General features: G+C 45.8%; 1 protein-coding gene across 2 annotated transcripts in view; it reads right to left on the bottom strand.

Moving 5' to 3' along the window:
- Positions 1-507: 507 nt before the first annotated feature.
- The window catches only part of GGTA1 (glycoprotein alpha-galactosyltransferase 1 (inactive)), a 52751-nt gene continuing 34627 nt past the window's right edge, over positions 508-18631 (bottom strand). The window contains exons 4-8 of one of the 2 annotated variants that reach the window (XM_081236774.1): positions 16448-16483; positions 14636-14701; positions 13840-13941; positions 7416-7553; positions 508-3097 (exon numbers count right to left, since the gene is read on the bottom strand). In XM_081236774.1, the coding sequence (XP_081092900.1) occupies positions 2404-3097; positions 7416-7553; positions 13840-13941; positions 14636-14701; positions 16448-16483 (1036 nt within the window). In that variant the 3' untranslated portion in view covers positions 508-2403. The remainder of the gene's footprint in view (positions 3098-7415; positions 7554-13839; positions 13942-14635; positions 14702-16447; positions 16484-18631) is intronic. The other variant, XM_081236775.1, reaches the window with a different exon arrangement.

Here is an 18631-nt window from a genome sequence, read left to right as displayed (position 1 = left end):
TTGCTCATCTACAAAATGGGAATAATTCTCTACTATGAGGGAATCATGCCCTGTTGCATATCCCAGGCACCACACTACATCAGGCTGCTCCACTTCAATTTTTGTATTTATTATAAATACACCCACCCAGTCTTGCTGGAAATTCAGCAAGTCTCTCCCAGGGCTCCCTTGGCCAGATATATTCCCCAGAGGTCAGGACTAGTAACCACCAGATATAGTTATGGCATTGTTTTCTCCCTCTGCCCTCGTGCCCCACCCAGACCTTCAGGGGCAAGCCTTATTCTACTGGCACTTAATTACTTCAGCGTATCACTTTGGGAAGCTCTTTATAAGCATTCATTGTTATAAAAGTGAGCGAATCTCAACCATGTTCTTTCTATCTTTGTAACAGTGGACAAATTTTTAGAAGGACACAGGGACTATTTGGAATCTAAGTATTTAAAATTCTGCAATTGACAATTCTGAACATCTTTGGGAGAAAATGCACACTCCATGACTGGACCAGAATATACTGAGAAAATAATTTATTCAATTGTAAATCAGGAATTTTATTTATTTTTTTAATACCGAACTATTAATAACATCTTGAGTTTGTCCATTTGGAATTTAAGTGAATTAAAAAAAAATCAAGATTCCTTCAAAAGGAAACATCAGTCCTTTAATCTCTGAGGATAGATCATTTCTTTGCTTTGGGACTTAAACCATGAACTCTCCCTACTCCAGAATGGATCCCAGAAAACTTAAGTTATAGAGAAGCAAGAGTCCTAACTGACCTGCAATCTCCTTTTTCTTTTACAAGGGCACTTCTTCAGGATTTTTGTTGGTTTTGTTTTGTTCTGCTGGGTTGTGAAAATTCTTGGCGAGAATTAGACTAGGAGGCACAGTAAAAACAGTAGCGAAAATGCAGGTTTGATTTTATCAAAGAAGCCCATGTGCTGAACATCAAGCCAGTGCAATGGCTCTTCAAGTAAATTGCTTGAAAATGGAAACCAGTGACCTAAACTGGAACACAAGCAAAATATAAACGTGCCTGCATATGTAAATGTTGCCTCCTAACTTCCTTTATGTTGAATTGCTTAACTTTAAATAATATGTAAGATTTCATAGCTTCTCTTAGAGAAAGGAATTGAATGTTAAGCTGTCAGTCACGAAGACTGGGTCTCCCATTTCCATCCCCTCTACTTTTGATATAAAATCAATGAACTGTTTTATTATACACATCTGGTTGTTACACTTCAGTAGTGCAGATGGGGCAGGGGAAAACAAGAGGTTCCTTGATGTCAGCCCTCCAAGTTGGGGCATGATGGGCTGAGGGTTAGAGCAGGTGGTGGCCGGATTTGCTGATGACTGGCTGTCCTGAAGCCCAGGTCTGGGAAACGTAACCCCTTGCAAGCCTCTTCAATCCCCTGCGGGTCTCTGTCTACTCTGACACCACCCACTTCCTCTGGCCAAGGATTTGAAGACTCAAGTTCCAGAGCATGGGGGACCGAATATGACTTGGCCAAAACAAGAAGCATCTTCTAAGACAACACTTCTCTTGGTGTCGTAACGGTTGAGGAGACTGGAGGCCACCCCACATTGCCTCCCATTCAGCGCCTGGATCCACGCTGCTGTATTTATGTGCCAACCCCATGCCCTGTTCCCCTCAGAGGTGGCACTGCCCCCACAGTGATCAGCCCCCTGTCTTTCTACTCTCTCTCCGCTATTTCATGGCAAACTTACTTTGAGGCTTTGCTTTCATTTCATGCCGAGCACCCACTGGCTCATCAGATTCCCTGTGACCCCCAACATTCGTCACTATGATATGCACTGGGAGTCTTGACCAGTCTTTGCACGGAAGCCAAACAATGTCCTGATAAGAAAAGGACATGGACCACAAACGGCCTGAAGTACTCTGCTGTTGAAACCACTTGAGGGTTGCCAAGGTTAACTGTGTCCTACTAAGAGTTCTCCTGTTTGCAAAGCAACCCTGTTGCTAGAGACTCAGCAGAGACAGGAAGACACTGAAATCAAGAGGACAACGGCTCACAATTGTATCTTGTTGCCAAACACTTCCCTATGCATACTCTTCTCTGGTAGGTCAACTGACGCATGTAGAGTGTTTCTGGCTTTTTCTTTGCCCATGACAATTTTCTTTTTTCTTTTTTTTTTTTTTGGTTTAGCTGATAGTATATCCCCCCAACCCAGAAAAGATAAGAAATCACTAGGAATTTACATCTGATTACCATAGGTTCATTCTCCCATATGACAAGGCTTGAAGTTGCAAGGAGGAATAATATGTACTTGCTGTGTTGGTGTTTTGTTAGTATTTCTTTTTTAAGTTAAAATTAAGTGTTACTTTTCTGGAGAAGTAGCCAGAATAATACTCTCTCAAATTCAGAAACCTACCGGCACAATTTAAAGTCAGACGTTATTTCTAACCAAATTATATTCTTTTGTCTGCCAAGATATCTTGACAAGCTTAATATCTGAAGGCAGGCCTATATGATAATCCCAGCAGTATTCTGGGGATAAGATTTTAGTGGGTTTGTTGAGAAGGAAATACTTGTTTAGATGGCTTTCATCATGCCACTCGGCTTCTATGTCATTTTTCTTGTCCTGGAGGATTCCCTTGAAGCACTCCTGGGTGATGTTTAGGACCTGAGTGGGTGTTCCCCCAAAAATGGCCGCATGGTAATAAAAATCCCCCTGGCCAAACGGAATGTATGCTGCGGACTCTTTCCGCCTCTCGTAGGTGAACTCGTCAGGATCTGCCTTGTACCACCAGGCCTGTAGCTGAGCCACCGACTGGCCCAGGGTCTCCAGCCCAAAGGTGTCTTGGAAGACCTGGTCCACGTCCATGCAGAAGAGGAAGTCGACCTCATGCTGGATGTGGGCCACAATGTGCTCCCCGATGGTCTTCATGCGCATCATGCTGATGTCCTGCCACCTCTTCTCAGGCCTGATCTCAAACACTTTGAAGGAACGCAGAGGACCCAGCTCTATCAAAGGCATCCTGGAGACATCATCCACCATGATGTAAAATATGACTCTGTGGCCAACCATGAAGTACTTATTAGCAGATGTTAAGAACTCCTCCAAGTAATGCTCAATGTATCTGAAAGAAAGAAGAGTGGGATACATGTAACCTCTAGGATTTCTGCAGGAGGCGACATGCTATTCTCATCATCTTGTCTGTATTTTGCAGTTTAGGAAAGGAATTATTTTTTCCCCCATCCCAGACAAGTGCTTTCACACAGAGGGATGTGCCTGGCCACTCTCCACCATTCAGTCACTCAACTTTGGGGAGGTGGAGTGACTTACCTGATGATTCTAGAAGGGTGACTGGGCATGCCCAGCCCCGCCCCCTCTTCTCTCACTCTTGGAAGCTGGCCAGGTGGAAAGAACATGTGTTCTCAACTGCTCTGGGCCTTGTACCGGTAGCTTAGTGGTACAGGCCCTGCTCCCACAACCAGAGGCTTGCAGTTTCTTGTGCTGTAGGTGCCTGGTTGCCCAAGTCTTTCTAATTCTGTGGTTCAACATTAGGAGGCCCAGGGCCTTCAGATATAAGCCACATTCTCCAGTATCAGCTTTAACTGTAATGAAGGTGGTATTCACTACCACCTGCCTTACTTAGCCCCTTGTCTCATTTATCAGTTGATTCAGACTTTGGGCAGGCAGAGGGGGCTCTAGTTCTTTTTTGTTCCTGCTTTCTTGAGATATAATTGACATATATCATTGTGTAAGTTTAACATGTGCCAAGTGTTGATTTGGTGCACATATATTACAAAATGATTACCACTGTAGCATTAGTTAACACCTTCATCACATCACATAATTATCATTTCTTTTTTGTGGCAAGAAGATTTGAGATTTATTCTCTGAACAGTTTTCAAGTCTATAACACAATATTATTAACGATAATCACCATGCTGTATGTTAGATCCCCAGAACTTATTCTTCTGTTAACTGCAGGTTTGTACCCTTCAATCAACATCAGGGGGCACTAGTTCTCAGGCCTCCCTTGAAAACCCCAACCTATACTCCAATGTTGCTATTGCCCTACCAGATGCAAGGGTGACGTGACCCTTGGGTCCTTTGGGGATGCATTAAGTCTAACCATCGCCACTCTCTTATCCTTCTCTGGGACCCAGAGAATGGGTTATGAGACATGGACATCCTTCCATATTACACATTCACCCTGTGAATTTCCCTCTGGTCACCCCAAACACCAATCCATTAACCAGATACCACCATTATAAGACCCATCCCAATACCAGAGCAAACAAGCTCTGATTTAACCTTATTTTAACTATCTCATTTCCTTTTTAAAAAATAGATTTTATTTTTTAGAGCGTGTTTAGGCTCACAGCAAAATTGAGCTGAAATTGCAGAGAGTTCCCATATGCGCCCCCACCCCGCTCCCCTGTCCCTCCCACAGCTTCCCCAATATCAACGTCCAGCACCAGGGTGGCACATGCATTGCAGTCAATGAACCCACATTGACACATCATTATCAGGCTAAGTCCACAGTTTACATTCTATGGGTTTGGACAAATATATAAATGACAGGTATCTTTCATTATGTATGGTATTATACAGAGTATTTTCACTGCCCTAAAAATTCTGTGTTATGCCTATTCATCCATTTCCCCACTCCAACCCCTGGTAACTACTGATCTTTTTACTTTCTCCATAGTTTTGCCTTTTCCAGAATGTCATATAGTTGAAATCGTACAGTATGTAGTCTTTTCAGATTGGTTTCTTTTACTTAGTAATGTGCATTTAAGGTTCCTCCATGTCTTCTCGAGCCTTGATAGTTTTTTTTTTTTTTTTTTTGCACTGATAATATTCCACCATCTGGGTGTGCCACAGTTTATTGATCCATTCACCTACTAAAGGACATCTTAGTTACTTCCAAGTTTTGGCAATTATGAATAAAGCTGCTATAAACATCTGTATGCAAGTTTTTGTGTGGACATAAAGTTTCAACTTCTTTGGGTAAACGCCAAGGAGTGCAGTTGCTGGACCGTACGATAAAAGCATGTTTAGTTTTGTAAGAATCTGCCAAACCGTCTTCCAAAGTGGCTGCACCATTTTGCATCCCACCAGCAGTGAGTGAGAGTTACCTCTTGCTCCACATTTTCGCCAGCAGTTGGTGTTGTCAGTGGTTTCAATTTGGGTCATTCTAATAGATGTGCAGTGGTATTTTAGCTATTTACTTATTCATTCAAAAAACATCATGTTTGGGACTTCCCTGGTGGTGCAGTGGTTGAGAATCCGCCTGCCAATGCAGGAGACACCGGTTCGATCCCTGGTCTGGGAAGATCCCACATGCCGTGGGGCAACTAAGCCCGTGGGCCACAACTACTGAGGCTGCGCGCCACAACTACTGAAGCCCATGCGCCTAGAGCCTGTGCTCCGCAACAAGAGAAGCCACCGCAATGAGAAGCCTGCACACAACAAAGAGTAGCCCCCGCTCGCCGCAACTAGAGAAAGGCCGCACGCAGCACCAAAGAGCCAGAGCAGCCAAAAATAAAATTAAATAAATAAATTAAAACGAAACAAAACAGAACATCATGTTTGTGTCTTCTGTAAGCCAAGCTACACGCTATCTTGTGAAGCCATGGAGATGATGGAGAAGGGGAAGGAGGAGTAGTTGGTTGGCTTAACACAACTCATGCCACCCCCAGACTCATGCTCAGTGAAGGTGGAATAAGTGTAATTTGCTGATCACACTAATGGCCAATTATGGTGTTTTGTGAGTAATAATAAGTGGCACTTCTTTTTGCTTTTTGGTTGCTGCTTGGATTCCCTTTCGTTACTACAAAAATAAACTGTGCTTTTAATATTGGTCTCCAGAAACCCCAGCGTTGACAGTATTGATTCTTTAAATGGAGAGAATATATCGGAGCAATATTAAGAGGGGCTTCAACATGACTCTGGGGCCGGTGGCCAGGAAATCCTTCCATACTCTGGAACTTTAAGAACAATCTATTGCACCCTGAAGCCTGGGAGACAATCCCAGGGGAAGGGAGGGGGCCTTTATTAGGTTTAACATTGTTTAGAGATTAAAGCACTGAGGTTGGCTCTGTGCATTGTTATTTGAAAACAAACCAAACATCATACCTCCTAAAAGTCCAAATCCACTCTTGGGAGGATTTATTGCTGCTGAGTACAAACAGTCCTCTCATGCCCCCGAGCGGAGAGCACATGGATTTCACCAGGATATGCGATTTACAGTTTAGTCCTGAGAAGTTGCAAGGAGATGGCAGAAACCATTGTGGAGCCGCCAGCAACGTTCTGCTCTTTTTGGAAACATCAGGATTAAATCTGTCAGCAGTGTGGCTGGCTTGTCCCCTCTCGTACCAAAGGACAAGGTGAGCTGAGCATCTGCTCCCGACTCAGTACAGATTCTTCTAGTAAAAATGTCAAAACTTCAGTCACCCTTCTCAATTAGAGATGCCGCCTAGGCCCCTGGGATGAGCACATCCAGTGACATTAGGACTTGATCAGTACGGTGATGGCAATGGCTTCTGGGCTCTGGGTCGGACGTCTCGGGAGAACGCTCAGATCTTCACTCAGATCATTCTGGGCCTTCACCTCTCTTTGTACAGGCGAGAGATCAACTTTCCATGTGGCTTTTGAAAAAGGTACAGATGGGAAGGCCCATGGCGGGGCGGGGAGGGAGGAGGCTAGTAGGAAAAGTGAACTTTTAATTTTGTTTTGGAAAAAAAAAAAATCTTCAATATAACCCAAAAGAACAAAAGGGGTTGTATTGTATTTTAAACTAAGATTACAGCTACTACTTTTAAGTAAGAATGACTGCAGTTTGGGGAGAAATGTTCTAAACAAGGAAATGGAAGCTGAAACAGGAACCTATCCAACCTCTGGAAGAGGAAGTTCTGACCAGCCAGATCTCCTGGGGCCAAAGCCTCCAGGATGAATGGGGCAGGAAGCAGCCCAGGAACCCATGGAGGAGTGGTCAGCCATGCTGATGTGGAAAACCACCGCACTTAGGTCACTTCTCTCCCTGATCCTTGGTCCGGGGTCTTGAGAGCGTAGGAGAAACAATGACGCCCATTTGGGCTGTCTAACAGCTGGCATTTTTGGAATTTCCAGAGAGCTGTGGAGGTCAGGGCAGAGGCGGCTGTGGGCGTGCTGTAGACTCCGGGCTCAGTGGGTGCAGCAGACATTCTTACCTGCAACTGAGGCCCTCAGTGAGGTGGGAAGTTGTCGACTCCCCGATCACTGTCTTGTTCTCAGCCTTTTGGGGCCTCAGCAGAAATGAGCCTGAAATGGTCCTACTACTCCATTCTCCTGTCTAACAATTCAGACACGTCACGAACAGCCTCCGTACGCCCAGGGGGCCCCTCGCCAACCTTCTGGCAGTGGAACAAGAAAAAGTTAAAGTCAGTTTTATTGGCCACACCTACCTTCCGACAGCAAAAACCGTCAAGCCCACGGTAACTTTCTGTCTGGCATAATAATGTTCTAGGATAGCTCTGTTGTAGGTGCCTTCCCACACCACCGGCGCCTTCCATCTGGTCATGGTCACAACTTCTGGGCGTTTACTGGTGACAAAACAGAGTTCATGAATCAGGATGGCTTTTAAGGTAGGGCAGAGACGCTCTGAGGGAAAATGGGTCAGCCGTGGCTTATGGTGACTGTCCTTGAATCTCGACTGTAGTTTAACCTCAAACAGTCGGCTGGTGGTACGACATTTGCATCATCTTCTGGGTGAGGGACAGGAGACCCTGGCCCAGGTGTCTCTGAGGGCTGCGTTGGGGGGCCCTGTGGGGACCTTACCTGTACAACTCAAACCCTCTGTCTCCCCGCCTTCCTGCCTTCCTTGTCCTCATCTTCCTTCTAAATCTCTCCTGCCGTCTCCCCAGCCCCTTCCTAAGCTGCCAGTGGCATCTCTGGGTGTTCTTCATCCCTGTGGGTGCCATCTGACCCTGAGAAAACCCTAGTGCTTGATGCAGGGGGACCAGAGAGTGCCACGAGAGCTGAAAGAGGAAGAAGCTGCTGTTTCAATTTGCCTTTTGCTAGAAGGGGATCCCTGGGTTGAACCTGGTTATAGGGCAAAAAGGGCCCCAGACTAAGGGGGTTCTGGTGTTTATCGTTCATTTGACAAACAAGGAGACAGTCACCCAGGAAAGAAGGGACCCTGCAGGCTGGGGCTCTTGCTCTGACCTCTCTCTCGCAGACCACGTGGCCTCTTTACTAAAGGCACAAAGCTGGGGGAGGTGGGAGGGGAGGATGTTCTCTGCACTCGGAACACTTGAAAGGGACTTGGCAGAGCCAACACAAACACAGGAAACAACGTAAGAGCAACAATGACAAAACACCAAGCTGTGAAGAGTAAATGCAGAAAGGCTGAGTAGCAGCTGGGGCCCAGCCCGAGGCGGGGTGGGGGGATGGGAGTGGGATGGCGGAGACTCAGCTCTGACCCCCATTTGCTCTGGAAGTGACTGCACTTGCCTGTTGGGAAGCAGCAGCGGAAACACAGTCATTTAGACTCGACCCCCGTGGGCGAAGCTGAGTTTCTCCAGTGAGGCTGGGCAAGGCTGGGTCACCCCCTGCTAACCCCAACCCCCAGTAGAGTCTCACTCATGCCTCCTGTCTCTCTGTCCCCAAGCTCTGCACTCCTATTCTGGAGCTGACTCAGCCCTCCCACCCCTGCCCTGTGCCCTGCTTCAGCTTCAGGGCTGCTTCCTTCTTCCCCACACAGTGAATCTCCTCCAGAGATGGGGAGGGACACTGCCAGGCTGCTCTCGCGGCCCTCCTCACCTTGTCTGGAGTCTCAAACCCCACCCCAGCTCTGCCCTCCCACCCCGGGTAAGACAGCTGCATGGCTGCACGGCTGCACAGGGAGAGCTGCTCTTGGTTTCCTTCCATCATGAAAGAAGCTATTTTGGACTCTGCACCAACCTGTGTGGGATACTTTCACATACACTTTCTCATGTAGTCCTTGCAAAAGCCCTGCCATGTATTATGTTCATTGTACAGATAAGAAAACCAAGGCTCAGAAAGGCTTGTTAACATGTCCAAGGCCAAACAGCTAATGATGTAACGAACACACACTGGACACTTCCTATGGAACCAGGCACAGTACCAAGGGCTTCACCCTTCAGAGGTAGGTGCTATTTTGAGTCCCATTTTATCAATGAGGAAACTGCAGCACGGAGCAGTTAAATAACTTGTCTGAGGTCACACAGCTAGTAAGAAGCCAAGCTGGGATTTGAACCCAGATAACCTGACTCTGTAGTCTGTGCTCTGAACCACTGTATCTATTGCTTCTTATATTGCTTATTTATTTGCTAGGCTGATGAACTGGGGTTAAAACACAGGTTTGTCAGTCATTTCCACTCAACTTACTACTTCAGCATTTTTTATCAGTGCAGAATGAGAAATGATGAGGTTTTTTGTTTTGTTTTTAGAAGCCTATGTGATGCTTTTAGTCACATAAAACTCCCAGCTTTGTTGAATGACTGGATTTCAAACCAACACACACACACACACACACACACACACACACACACACACGACTTATCCTTCTATAACCAATGTTTCTGAACATAAACCCTCCCATGCAGGGCTTCCCTGGTGGCGCAGTGGTTGAGAGTCCACCTGCCGATGCAGGGGACGCGGGTTCGTGCCCCGGTCCGGGAGGATCCCACATGCCACGGAGCGGCTGGTCCCGTGAGCCATGGCCGCTGAGCCTGCGCGTCCGGAGCCTGTGCTCCGCAACGGGAGAGGCCACAACAGTGAGAGGCCCGCGTACCGGAAAAAAAAACAAAAACCCTCCCATGCGTTGTCACCTCATCCATTGCCTGTCAAGGATCTCTCAGCAGTTCTGTCCCAGGCCATCAGCTAAGCCATGCAGCCATGCGTGAGCTGAACATTTGGCAAGCCGGTAATATCATTTTTAAGAAAAGGAAGAAAAAGAGGAAGAGAAAAAGAAGGTAAAGGCCGGTATTCTTATTTAATACTTCTGGGTACAGGGGCTGTCCTTGACTTTCATTCTCTCACTGAATCCTCACAACTACCTTCTAGAGCGGGTGCTGTCCTCACCCGTTTCACAAATAAAGAAAGCGGGGGTAGGCGAGAAGGAGAAGGGAACGACATCTCTCGCCATTTAATCAACAGGAGGGGCCAGACCAGGGCCCTCAGCCCCACCACGCACATCTGCTAAGTCTCTGCTCTGTGCCAGGCCCAGAGCTGAGCACGGAGATCAGAGGAATGAGACTTGTCCTACCCCTTGAGAGTCTCACAGTCCTGACAGGTGGTCTACCACATGCTCCTCCACCGCACGACCACTCAGTCTACACCTTCTAGAAAGACTGAGTCAGGACACCAGTGTCCAGTTTGTTTACTTGGCTGGGAAGAGTCCTTTGAGCAGGAAAAAAAAAAAAAAAAAAAGCAGTAGTATTAAAATTAACGTTTCATTAAAAATTAAAATGTTCTATTTCCCAGCTGTGAATTATTAAATTCCACGGGCAATTCCAACATGTCAGCGACCCTGACTAGGAAGCCACATGACAGGCTGAAAACGCAGGCCGTGGGGAGGAAGATGGGGTGTGGGGAGATGATCGAGATCAGCTTCCTGGATGAATCTCTGCTCAGACAGCCACCCCACCCCACCCTGAAAAAAAAAAAAGACAAGTGACAGCAGGCAAACCACACGTGTAAGAGCCAAAGATGTCCAAGGTCACCAAGATGGGGCTCTAAAAGGAGGAAAGAGTACCAGGAAAGATGGGAAACTGCCCAAATGCCTTCTTTCCAAGCAGGGCACCCACTGTGTTCCTTCAGCTTGTGGCGTTCCAGCAGTACAGGCTAAAGGTTTCCCACAAAATAAAAGGGCCTCCATAACCCAAACACACTCCTAGCTAGGTAATTGGTAGCTTTTACATTCTGTGTACTTATTTATGGGTACATTGTGGTCCCCAAGGATGGGGAAGAGGAAGCGTTAAAGTTCTATGAATCATGCAGCAGTTCAAAACAGGTGTGGAATGCATACAACGTGTTATTTACTGGACTCCTTCCAGGCAGCAGCACGTAGCCAAGAGCTGATGGTGACATGAACAAGGGTGGTGGCTGTGGGATGGCGAGAAGGAGATGATGTGGGAAGAATCTGGGGGGGAGAGTTAACAGAACATGTAAATGAATTAGACTGTGGGATGGATGAAGGAGCGGATGAAGGAGGAATCAGAGAGGTCTCCTGGACTCTGGCTTGAGATGGGGAATGAGAAGAATGAGGGTGGGGTAGGATCAAGAACTCCACCTGGGTCACGTGAGACACACAGAGGTGTCGGGCAGGCACTCAGACACAAGCAGGGGATCAGGGAAAACCTTTGGACTAAAGATATAAATGTGGGTGTCCTTCTCCCATGGATGGTGTCTGATGCCATGGAAATGGGTGAGAGCACATTGGAAGATGGTATAAAGAAAAGAGATGGGGATACTGGACTCAACCTCCAGAAACTAATATCTGATGGCTGGGAAGAGGGAGAGGCCCCAATTAAGGAGACTGAGAAGGGAAATGGAAGAAGTAGCAGGAAAATTAAGAGGATGTGATGATACAGAGAGTAAGTGATATTGATGTAAAAATGTATACACAGTATACTAAGATGTTTCAGACAGTTTACAGAAAAGGATACATTCCTATAAATATACTTGTTTATTCAATTATTCATCTTTCATTCAGTTATGCAAGAAATATACTTTAGTTCCTGAGAAGGCTTAGATTTGGTGTCACTACAAATCAATATTCTTTAAATATCTGTTCGCCAGTTGTTTGGAGGAGAAACTGAGCCGTGCGTGGGGGAGAGTGGAGAGAGTGACAGCTGGTGGCTGTGAGCTGTTCCTCTTCTCTGACCCCAGTAATTCAGCCCCGGCCCCGCCTTCCAAGTCCCACTCAGCAAAGCACAAGTACCACAGTAAAAGTGTGCCGCCCTCCTTTGAAGGGAGCTTGGCGACCATCTCTAGCTCATCTAGCTGGCCCTTGGCGCGGGGCACGGGGGCAGGGTGTCTCACCACCCCCCCATACACACACATCTAAGGAGCTTGTCAAAGCTACAGTGCCTCCATATTCTTACATTTCCAGGAATGGTTTAGCATCTCATAGATGGCTACCCTATGTCATTGTCCAGCTCTTCAAATGACACATGGGAGGCCAAAATTCCCCATCCTTTCACACTGACATGGATCCCTTATCCCAAAACAATAAGAGAACTTGCCAGAACATGTTCAGTCTTTCCAGAGCCCAAGACCCCTCATGCTGGAATAGATACTACTCTCCCCTGATCCTCCTCCTACCTCTACAGCCGCTCCTGCTCCTTTTCAGACTTCTCTTCCTCCACTGGCCCTGTAAAGGCTGATGTCAGACATCCACCTGGTGGCCTCATCCAGGCCTGCAGATCCCATTGCCACCTGTACTCTGATGGCTCCTCTTCTTACATCTCTACTACGTATCTTCTGCCACACTTATGGGCACTGCTATAGACTTGACTGTTGTGTCCCCCCAAAATTCATGTGTTGAAACCTAATCCCATACATGATGGTATTAGCGGGTGGGGCCTTAGGGAGGTGATTAGGTCATGGGGGTGGAATCCTCATGAATGGAATTAGTGCCCTTAGAAAAGAGACCCCAGAGAGTTCCCTCTTCCCTTCTACCACGTGAGAAAACAGTGAGAACATGACCGTGTATACATTAGGAAGTGGGTCCTCATCAGACACCACATCTTCTGGGGCCTTGATCTTGGACTTCCCAGCCTTCAGAACTGTACAAAAAATATTTTTGTTGTTTATAAGCCATCCAGTCTATGGTATTTTGTTATAGCAGCCTGAATGACCAAGACAGGCACCCTGTGAATCTCTGTCCAGATGCCCCACAAGTACCTGAATACATCCCCAGTTGAGCTCATCGCCCCTCATGCCCCCACCACCACTAACAAACCCTTTCCTGGTCAATGGCACCACCACCCACCAGTCTCTCAGGCCTCACGGTCATCCCAGACAGCTCCTACCTCCTTACCCCCAAACCGCATCCTTCTAAGTCAGGTTGATCACACCTCCTTACTAATCATGGCAAATATTAGTTGCACACCTAGTGCCCCTACAGGACAGTGAACTTCTTGAATATAACCATATTGATTGATTTCTTCTGTCTCCTGTGCCTAACACAATGTCTAGTACAGAATTTTTGACCATGACTCATAGTGAGAAATACATCTGTCACAAACACATATGCACATACACATATATACGGAAGCAAAAAATTCCACTAAACAATACCTATACTTACTTCATGTGATACCTTCTGATTTTCTATTTGATTTCAGTTTTTTTTAAAGTTGTTTTTAACCCATTCAGCTAATTTCTGAACACATTAATGGGTAGTGACCGGTAGTCTGAAAAACACCAGCTATCATAGGTGTTTGATAAATATTTGTTGTATGTTAAAGAATGCATGCATGGCCCTATGAGATTCTGGATCATCACTGCCATTTTACAGATGAGTTAACCGAATCACAGAATTTTCTTGCTCTGACTCTAGATTCTGTGGCTTTCCACAACACCCCGTGGCCTGTAAGAACACTTCCAGCCCCAGTATTTTGTGATTCATTTGCTGCCGCTGGCTAACTGCTGTCAGAATCACTGTAGTTGTTGCTCAAGCATTTAAGTCAAAATATCCAGCCTCTCAGTTTCTCATCTAATCTGTTTTCAAGGTCTAATAGATGCTAAGACTCTGTCTCCTCAGTCAGGAACACTCTCCACGGCACTGTTGCCTATGCAGCCCCCCACCACTGCTGAGCTATGGATTTACTGGACTTGGGGCGATGCTTCTTTTCTTACTGTGGATTAAACCAGTCCAAGAGCTGAAGCTCTTCTTCGTCCTCCTTTCTTTGTTCCTTTGCTTTGTCTATGTCTTCTTCTTCTTCGTGGTAACTGCGGGTCCTACATACAAAGGGAAAACAAGCTGAGGAAGGCAGGGAGGGAAAACAAGCTGAGGAAGGCAGGAAGGTGAGTGAGGATCCTGCAAAAATGGGTGCCAAGGCAGAGAACATGTGCACCAAGTGAATGTCTGGAGAAAGGTTCATGATACTAAACGTTTATTCATAAAGACGTACTTTTGATGCAAAGGTGCAGTACTCACCTTTCTTATTATCCTCCCAGGTCAGCACAGTTAGCAATTTAATGACCCAACAACCATCAGGTTATTTCAGGGGGAGGGAAACTTCATAAAACCGTCCTCATGAAAACGTTTTAGAGTATGACAGTCTTTCCTGCAATCCCAACTTTAGCCTGAATTTCACTCATCCTCAAGTTAAATGGGAAAAAATAAAAACATGAAAACCAAACTTAATGTCCCAGCCCCAACCATGAAATAGAGTCCTTGGGTGCTTCCAATAGGCCAGAAAGACAAGTGACTGAGTTTATGGCTGTGAAACCATGTTTGTTTGGTTTTTTTTGTCTTTAATTTTTTTTTACCATCTTTATTGGAGTGTAATTGCTTTACAGTGGTGTGTTAAGTTTCTGCTGTATGACAAAGTGAATCAGCTCTACATATACAAATATCCCCAGATGAAACCACTTTATTTGGACTCTATAGTGTCGGGTGGGTAAACAGACCATCGTCTGACCGCCTTACCCATTGTTAAACCAGCTTGGAAACCACCAGCCCTTCTGAATGTTGCTGTCACCAACTTCTGGGTTTCTAAGAAGTGAAAAAGATGACAAACATTTTTAGAAAATAAGGCAGTCCCAAACTGGGGGGTTTCCAAACTCTTTTTATGGCAGGTCACTTAAAAAAAATTTTTTAAATCACTAATTCATAAAATGAACCGAAGCGACACCGCTCTAGCTGAATGAGAGAGGATGGACCGGACACTCCCTGGATCTCCCCTCCCTTGGGCGTCCCCTGGCGCTCAGCTCATCCAGGGAGCCCTAGCAGGGAGAGAAGGAGAGAAGAATGACAAGATGTGGAGGTAACTAATACATAACTCTGGGTCCTGGATCTGCCACTTACTAGTGGTGTGACTGTGATCGGACATTTTCCCTCTCTGAAGCTTGATTTTCTCCTCTGAAAAGTCAGATGCTAATAATAACAACAACAATAATAAATCTACCATGAAGGTGGCTTTGAAGACTAAACAAAGTAGCATACGTAAGAGAGCTTTCTAAGTTGAAAATTACTGTAGCAAGTCGGCATCTTTCAAGAAAACAGTGCACGTTTCCAAGAATGATCTCTTTTGCTAAACGAGGAGAATTTGAGTTGCTACAAAGGTCAGCAGTGACAGACTCAGGAAATCTGAGGGTCTCTAAACCAGAAAGAAGCTCAGCAATCTGTAATCAGAACCACTTTCACCATGCACATGCTGAAGTGTCCACATTCATGGTAAGAGTCTCTCCAAGGTGGGCACCTTCCGGAGGAGGGAAAAGAGGGGGAAGCCAGGGGATACAATGCTCTTCTGTTGGACAAATAAGGTGGTGAGGCATGAATGGGTATAAACAATAAGAAACCTATTTTAAAGCCCATCTACTTTCAAGAAGTGCTTGAGATGGTTTATGATTAAGAAGGTATAGTTACTTTTCTTTTTCCCACTTGCATAAAATGAATAAATTTTCCAAAATTAAAAAAAAGAAAAAGAAGGTATGGTTACAATAAATAGGGAAACAATACAAGAATGAAGACAAAACTAAACAAACCAAACAAAAACAAAAGGAAACAGAGGAATATTTTAGTCACTCAGGTAGGTGTTTTCACATGACTTGGGTCATCTCAGCCACTCTGTGAGAATAAAAGCTTTACCTTTATTTTTATTTTATGGCTGAGATATTGGTTGAGTGGGTTTGAGCAAATTGCCAAGATCCCATGGCATGTAAGCACAAAAGCCAGGATTTAACACCAGGGGAGAAATTATATCAGAAATGAAGGCCGAGGAAAGTGCAAGTTAAGCTAAGCACAACACTTTGCTCTGAGCTTCTTGGCAACCAAGACAAAGACAGAAAAATGAAGGCTTTCAGAGTCCTAACTGCCAATCATCACCATCATCATCCTCCTCCTCCTCCTCCTCCTACACACACTAGTTCACTGGGAAACCCAAACTTTTTTCCTGATCCTTTGTCTCAACAAAATTTCTTGCAGGGGTCTTTATACAACATGTAGTGGGCTGCATAATGGACAATATCTACCCTGATTATTTTTATGAGCAAGGCAGGAATGTCCTCCAGACAACACTACTTAAAGAGATAGATAGTTGATGAGAAGCAAGGACAAGAGTCACGGTTCTATAAAGGCAAGACTAGGGGGCTGGAGGAGTACAGGCCAGACCCCTGGAACCCCTCCCCTCCACCTGTGACCAGAGCTGCATCACCACCTGCCATGTTAAGAATGGACTGTAGGGGTGCCAGAGTGGACATGGGAGGCATCCCGTAGATATCTAGAATTCAAAGCACTTACTTTGACTGGTTTATCCAGAACAAAGAGGCTTCTGGGCTAAAAGCAAATGAGAAATAAAAACATATCATGTTACTTTTAATTTGGAGAAAACCATTATCATTGAAGCCCTGGGCTGAGTTGAGAGCTTGGGTTTTGTCTACTCCCAGGTTTCCACCTTCCTTTGAGATAGAACCAATGATATCAAGGGACTTCAGTCACTTCTGGATTACTCAGAACAAGGGGTGGGAAGAAGGTCTCTGGAGAATCTCAAATCTCAGTTAAAAAAAAAAAAAAAAAAAAAAAGATGGCAGCTCTCCATTGTCCAGGGTGGCCTTGCTGAGGGAGAGGCTCCACAGACAGGTCCCCTCCTGCCACCTGCTCAGGAATCACCCAGGATTATCTTAAAACCAACGACTGCAGAGTCAGCATACCACCAGCTCAGAGCCTTCTACAGAGCAGCCTCAAAGGGCATTTCTTTAGCTAACGAAGGCAGTGAGACCATCTGAAGGCACCTACGAGACTGGACCAGCAACTGTATGACTCCTCTAGGGGACCACCTCCCTTCATTCAACAAATACTTGCTGACAGTGTGTTACATGCCAAGTGCTGGGGATATGGTATTGACTGAGACAGACACAGTCCCTATGCGTCCTTGGGATACAGACAAGCTAGTGGGGAGAGCAGAAAGAAAAAAAAAAAGCATAAGTAACCAGGAGCACTTAACAGGAAGACCTGGAAGGCTTCCCAGAGGAGGGGGATAATGTTTTAGCTGAGTTCTGAAGGATAAATAGGAGTCCAGGGGAAGAGGAAGTGGGAAGAGTGTCCCTAACAGAGACAAAAATATGCAGAGGCCCTGAGAAAGGAAGGAGGCACTTAAATGTGCAAGGAAATAAACAGAGAAGTAGCCAGAGGTCCCCTCGCTGGGGCCTGCTGGGGATTTTGCCCTTGAAGAATTTTAGGCAGGAGACGAATAGGGTCCTACCTGTAGGCCTTGTGAGAGTAGATATGGGTGACTAGTCATGAGGTGCTGGCAGTGGTCCAGGCCCAGGTCATGGCAGCCAGGGAGATGGAGGGAGAGGACTGCACTGACTTGAGAGGCATTTGGGGGGTAAAGGGACAGGACTTGTAGTACTAGATTCCTCCATTGTTTTGTGCACGGAAGCTGTGCCCAATGGCTAAACCTTACTTGCTCACTTCTCCTCCCTGTGAATAAAAAGGAGAGAGCCTGGTAGAAAGAGTTCTGGACCTGGGCTCAGGCACCTGCCCTGGCTCAGCGCCTTTCTGGCCCCAGCTGCCCTCATCTCTGGAAAAAATAAATGACTAATATTTGTTTCAGACTCTGCCTCCTGCCCCTGCTGGGGGTCCGCATCTCCTGGTAGGAGTAAAATGCATGCTCTCTTTCCACTTATGGTTTCCCCTCTGAGCTCAATACTTGTGGACCAAACTCTAACATCCCTTGTTTCTAAATCTGTTTATTGATCTGACAATATTCATAATAGCTAATACTTGGCCAGGGACTGTTCTAAGCAACTGACATGTATTAGCTCATTAAATCCTCACAACAATCAGTGAAGGAGATTCTGTTCTTCCTCAGAGGCATGGACACATTAAGTGGTTTTGTTCAAGGTCCTACTGCTAGGAGAAGAAACAGGATTTGAACCTGGGGAATCTGACTCCACGCCCTACAAGAGGAGGTAGGGAGAGGGGAGAGGAGGGGGCGGGCCCGCTGCAACTCAGCACTCAGACCCTCACCTAGCACTCAGGGCGTCAATCTGTAGATTCAGATTCACCACCTTGTCCCAACATTTTAATTTGCCATCTTGCCCTTTGCACCCTCCCCTCCCAGAAGCCTTCGGCATCTCAGGTCACAGCAACACCCACGCTGCAGTGTATGGCATTTGACACATATTCATCCTTCAAGGCACAGCTCAAGTGCCACCTCTTCCGTGCCTTCCTTGGTATGATCTTAGCACAGTGCCTGGCACACAGTAGGTGCTCAATAAATATTTGTAAATGAAGGCAAAAAAAATAGATCTCTCTCTAAGCCAAACATAATCTTTGCCTTCTTGAACTCTCCTGGTCCCTTTTCTCTCCCTCTGATGTCCTTCCTCCACTTCGCATTGTTGGCTATTTTTTTTTTAATTTAACTTTATCTAGGCTTTTGGTTTGATTTTCTAAATTTAACTTAAAAAAAATTATTTATTT

The sequence above is a fragment of the Mesoplodon bidens genome, assembly GCF_964165515.1.
Source record: "Mesoplodon bidens genome assembly, chromosome: 6".
NCBI lineage: Eukaryota > Metazoa > Chordata > Mammalia > Artiodactyla > Ziphiidae > Mesoplodon > Mesoplodon bidens.
Note: the sequence above shows the minus strand (reverse complement) of the source record. Positions and strands in the feature narration are given on the sequence as shown.